The following is a 5,998-nucleotide window of genomic DNA, read 5'->3' on the forward strand; positions in this document are numbered from 1 at the left end:
CTGTCAGTTAAGATGTTCTCTTTCTTTCACATCCTGGGGTTATTTCGAAGCTCCAGAGCTTGTGATAAGCTATTGGAGAGAGCACTTTCAGCTTTCAGACCTGCATTGTCCGCCATCCCCTCAATGTGCAGTTTTCTCACATGGCTCTTAGGCAGGATCTTTCTTTGACCATTGACATTTAACCAGTTACAGCCCCATCCCCAGCTGTGGACTGAGCTGTATGTGGTCCTAATAGTCTGGTCATTAATCCACATATTTTGCATTTTCCTCCTTCTAACCATCTGGCTCTTTTGACCCACCAACACTTTCCACTCCCTGTTGGGGTGCATGGGAAACTTCATGACCCTCCTACATGCTTTTCTGCAGCTGTGGAAAACTCAGGATGACTTTGTCAAGGCTTTTCTCAGCTTGGGTTTTTTGGGCTTTTTGTTTTGTTTTGTTTTTGTTTTTCTGCTCCATACTCTAGGCCACCACCTTGTATTTATGTGGTAAATAGGCAAACTCTAGGACCTGTGTTGCTTGCTCGTATTCCAGTCAAGGAGCACCCATGAGTATCTTCTTTGGAATCTTCAAAAAGCTTTTTTATCTCTCTGGACTCTGAGTTTAACCCAAAATGATCAGGGAGCAAGGGCACAAGAACCCAAACACATCCACACCTTCTGAATTCACACCCAACTCTTGGCTTCTACTATTTACCAGTGAGGAAGATCTTTACTTGGTTTTATTAAGTTGAACCAAAGCTTTTGAATTTTAAAAGATAAGAATTTTCAACATTTACTCCTTGTTCTATTGTGGCAACTTTCTCCTTAATATGAGTGACTAGTGTCTGACTTTCCAGCTTAGGGAAAGTCTCTCAAGATTTAAGCAAAGAAATTCAATGAAGTACAAAGAGGTAAAACTACACTGGTAGATATCATACTGCCACCATATAGAAAGGCACAAAAATGAAATTCCCACTGTAGTAAATAGTTAATTCTAGTCATACTCCCCAGGTTTCAACCTTATCTATACCACTCATGAACTATTAAACATTGGGACAATTACTTAAACTTTTTGCTCCAGTTTTTTTTTCATGTTAAAAATGAGTACATAAAAATAAAGCATCTCTCATGGGATTGTAAGGACCTCTACGACATCGGCCACAGCAACTTCTTTCATGACACATCTCCAAAGGCAAGAGAAACAAAAGAAAAAATGAACTTGTGGGACTCCATCAAGATAAAATCTTCGCACAGCCAAGGAAACAGTCAAAAAAACTAAGAGGAAGCCCACGGAATGGGAGAATATATTTGCAAATGACACTACAGATAAAGGACTGGTATCCAAGATCTACAAAGAACTTCTCAAACTCAATACACGAGAAACAAATAAACAAATCAAAAAATGGGCAGAAGATATGAACAGACACTTTTCCAATGAGGACATACAAATGGCTAACAGACACATGAAAAAATGTTCAAAATCATTAGCCATCAAGGAAATTCAAATCAAAACCACACTGAGATACCACCTTACGCCAGTTAGAATGGCAAAAATAGACAAGGCAAGAGACAACAATTGTTGGAGAGGATGTGGAGAAAGGGGATCCCTCCTACATTGTTGGTGGGAATGCAAGTTGGTACAGCCACTTGGAAAACAGTGTGGAGGTCCCTTAAAAAGTTAAAAATTGAGCTACCCTATGATCCAGCCATTGCACTACTGGGTGTTTACCCCAAAGATACAGACGTAGTAAAGAGAAGGGCCATATGCACCCCAATGTTCATAGCAGCAATATCCACAATAGCTAAATCATGGAAGGAGCCGAGATGCCCTTCAACAGATGACTGGATTAAGAAGTTGTGGTCCAGGGGGCGCCTGGGTGGCAGAGCGGTTGAGCGTCTGCCTTCGGCTCAGGGCGTGATCCTGGCGTTATGGGATCGAGCCCCACATCAGGCTCCTCCGCTATGAGCCTGCTTCTTCCTCTCTCACTCCCCCCGCTTGTGTTCCCTCTCTCGCTGGCTGTCTCTATCTCTGTCGAATAAATAAATAAAATCTTTAAAAAAAAAAAAAAGAAGTTGTGGTCCAACCGGGGATGTACTGTATGGTGACTCACATAATATAATAAAAAATCATTATAAAAAAAAAAGAAGTTGTGGTCCATATATACAATGGAATATTACTCAGCTATCAGAAAGAACGAATTCTCAACATTTGCTGCAACATGGACGGCACTGGAGGAGATAATGCTAAGTGAAATAAGTCAAGCAGAGAAAGACAACTATCATATGATTTCTTTCATCTATGGAACATAAGAACTAGGAAGATCGGTAGGGGAAGAAAGGGATAAAGAAAGGGGGGGTAATCAGAAGGGGGAATGAAACATGAGAGACTATGGACTATGAGAAACAAACGGAGGGCCTCAGAGGGGAGGGGGGTGGGGGAATGGGATAGACCGGTGATGGGTAGTAAGGAGGGCACGTATTGCATGGTGCACTGGGTGTTATACGCAACTAATGAATCATCGAGCTTTACATCGGAAACTGGGGATGTACTGTATGGTGACTAACATAATATAATAAAAAATCATTAATTAAAAAAAAAAAGTAAAAAAAAAAAAAGAACTCATTGTGTTTCTTCCCTTGGACGAAAACAGGGTTAATGAGTTCTGAACGTCAGGTGAATCGTTCATGTTCCTGCCATTGTGCTTGTGTAGGTATAGAAACCCACTGAGCCTCATCTCTGGATGTATCTTAACTCGGAAAACTTAGAAACATTTTCCAAACTCCACTTTTTTTTTTTTTAAGATTTTATTTACTGGAGAGAGACAGAGAGAGCAAGCAGGGAAGGGGTAGAGGGAGAAGGAGAAATAGAATTTCAGGGAGACTCCCCACTGAGCACAGAGACCAACACAGGACCTCGATCTCACAACCCTGAAATCATGACCTGAGCTGAAATCATGAGCCACATCCTTAACTGACTGAGCCACCCAGGCGCCCCTCCAAAGCCCACTTTTATGTTCACTTTCAGAAAGCTGCTTTCATTCAACAAAAATAAATTAGTAGAGTGCTTATGAAAAATAGGACACAGATATGCGTATAAAATGAACATTATTTTATAATTTTAAGATATGAAATAATTAAGATGCATAGTGATGAACAAAACAACCAATCGGGAATCTGCACTGAATGAGGAGCATTTAGCTTATGCCCAGAGTCCTAGGGGCTATCAAATCTCATCCTCTTCTGCTTACACAGCAAGGAAAATATAACTTCTCAGGAGACAGGATTTACTCCTTATCTCAGAGTACATCCATTCTCAGTCATAGTGCTAATTCCTGCAGCAACCCAGAAACCCAGGAGATATGGCATAATAGAATTAATAGATGCAGATGTTTCCCTTAGCACAACATCACATAAAGTATACTCATTTCTTTAAAAATATCAAGACAAAAATGTTAATTACATGTAGTTACACAAAAAGAAACACACAGTACTGTCCAGAAGTCTGTCTAACCACTGAGCCTCTATATGACTAATTAATCTCTGTACCACGGTTCCTCCCGCACAAGGATACGTATCCTGTACACCCACATGTTACAGGTGATTTAAGGATCAGAATGAAAAGGAGGCTGGTCTTCTTGGAAATAGGCCCTTTTGAGTTAAGACCCATATCACTCTTTTCTGAGGATTATATTTTTCATAATTGAGATTTTGAATTTTATATATTGAGGCATTGCTCCTGGCTACGGCCTAAGATTATGGGAATCAGAATCTGAGGATAAACAACAGGAGTGTGATTTCTGTCCCAGTCTCAATTCTCCAGGACTTCTCTTCACCTTGCAGCAATTCCAACCAAGGGTATGAGGGAAACAGCCAAATGTAGACTTCCTTATGCACCAGAAGTTTAGCTTCTTATATCTAATTTCACCAACCACTTCCCATTTGTTAATTATTGGTAAACAACTTCCTGATGGAGCCTGGTTCTACTTTAAAAAAATGAAAAAAGTAGCATGAAGACATTGTTGTTGGTGCCAAAATTAGGCACTAGATCACCTCCTCAGCAGAGTGCCAACTTCTGGTTCCCTTTTCTGGTTACACAGTGAAGATGGATGACTACAGCAATAACAGACGAGGAATTTTCTAGGGATTGCTAATGAGCCAACTAGTCAACCAAACCTTAACTATGCCAGACATACATGTTCAGCATTCCTATTACAACAAATTTCTTTTTGTTTGAAGTTAACAAATCTTTGATCAGGTAGAGTTACTCTTGCTTTGGACAAATCCACAAATGAAGAAATTCATCCATAACTTCCAGAGGTGAAAAAATAGGTTTAATCTGAGAAACTAACCTAATTAGACAGGAAAGTCTTTTGACAGAGATCTCTCAATACTAATAGTAATCCCTGTCCTAACTAAAATGAGATGCTATAAAGACAGGTACTGGTCTCCCGGCAGCCTTGACCAGTACTGGTATCTCTGATCCCTGAGGCAGTATGCATTAGGTAGGGATGGAATATTGAAGGTGAAGGGTTACACCACCACAACTAGCTACAAAAATAGTTGTGGATTATTTGGCCTATTGATGTATTAGGTCATAGCTGATGAGGGATGGAGATATTGAGCTTCCAGTTACTTCTCCTGCATTTTCCTGTCCTTGTGCCAGTCATGGGTTTATATTGGGAGAGTGAAGTAACTATAATTTATCCCACAATTAGGAAAGTTGTGGGTCAATATTTTAGTTGCCATTTTCCTATACTGTACATCTGAAATAAATTTCATAATTAGTAACAACAGAAAAAGATTCTCTTCTTCCATCTGTTTAGGGCATCTTTGATTTCCTTGTTCCTCAAGCTGTAGATCAATGGATTTAGCATGGGGATTATAACAGTGTATAAAACTGATGCCAACTTGTTTTGGCTCGGGGAATCACCAGAGTTAGGATACATATAAACAAAGATACCTGAGCCAAAGAAAAGAGTCACAGCTGTCAGGTGAGAAGCACAGGTGTTGAAGGCCTTGGACCTGCCTTCAGCTGATGTGATCTTTAGAATGGTTGCAACAATGTAACCATAGGATATCATGATAACCAAGACAGATGTGAGTCCAAAGATCACTGTGAGAACAGAGGTCATGATTTGAAAGAAAAAGGTATCAGAGCAGGATAGGATTAGCAGCTGGGGAAGATCACAGAAGAAATGATTGATGACATTTGGCCCACAGAAATGGAGCTGAAGTAAGGCACAGAGTTGGATAAATGAGCCAAAGAATCCAGTTACACAAGATCCTGCCACCATCTGCACACAGAGGGTGGGCGACATGATGGCGGTATAGAGCAGAGGATTACAAATGGCGGCATATCGGTCATAAGCCATGGCTGACAGAAGACAGCATTCAGTCAGACCCAGGCTAGAGAAGAAGAAGTACTGCACAGTGCACCCCACAAAGGAGATGGATTTCTGCTTCTTGAAGAAATCCGAGAGCATCTTGGGCGCTATAGTGGAAACATAGCAAATGTCCAGCAAGGACAGGTTACTGAGGAAAAAGTACATAGGTGTGTGCAGATGGGAGTCCACCCTGATGAGTGTGATGAGGCCCAGGTTCCAGGACACTGTCATGAGGTAGATCCCTAGGAATATTGAAAAGAGGACCACGGTGAGCTTTGGAAATTCAGAGAATCCTAAGAGAATGAACTTCGTAACTGCTGTACTGTTCCTTCCCCCGGCCATTGCATTAGTAATCCTAGGATCTGTAGACAAAGAAGAGAATAAATCTTTAAGTCAGTTGTTATCCCCATTTCTATTAACACCTTCTACTCACACTAAAAACAAAACCAAGAGAAATACTGAGCCATTTTGAAGAAATAACCGTGCTTAACTTTGCCCCTAAATAGCTACAATGGTCCTGTGCATCAATATTCCCACATGTAAAAGAGGATAATTATGGTTTTCACTGTTAACCCACCAGGCTCTTACAAGGACAAAGGAAAGCATAATAACATTTGGAAAACTCTTCTTAAA

General features: G+C 40.5%; 1 protein-coding gene across 1 annotated transcript; it reads right to left on the minus strand.

Annotated features, from left to right (window-relative positions):
- Nucleotides 1-4,298: 4,298 nt before the first annotated feature.
- Nucleotides 4,299-5,722, minus strand: LOC113246441 (olfactory receptor 1440-like). Its single transcript, XM_026487049.4, has one exon. The coding sequence runs from the start codon at nucleotides 5,705-5,707 to the stop codon at nucleotides 4,763-4,765; it is 945 nt and encodes a 314-aa protein (XP_026342834.2). The 5' UTR covers nucleotides 5,708-5,722; the 3' UTR covers nucleotides 4,299-4,762.
- Between the last annotated feature and the right edge of the window lie 276 nt (nucleotides 5,723-5,998).

Source organism: Ursus arctos, unplaced genomic scaffold (genome assembly GCF_023065955.2).
Source record: "Ursus arctos isolate Adak ecotype North America unplaced genomic scaffold, UrsArc2.0 scaffold_23, whole genome shotgun sequence".
NCBI classification, from domain to species: Eukaryota; Metazoa; Chordata; class Mammalia; order Carnivora; family Ursidae; genus Ursus; species Ursus arctos.

Excerpts from the sequence above, each read along its gene's own strand:
- LOC113246441 (XM_026487049.4), bottom strand. The coding sequence starts at position 5,707 with ATGGCCGGGGGAAGGAACAGTACAGCAGTTACGAAGTTCATTCTCTTA.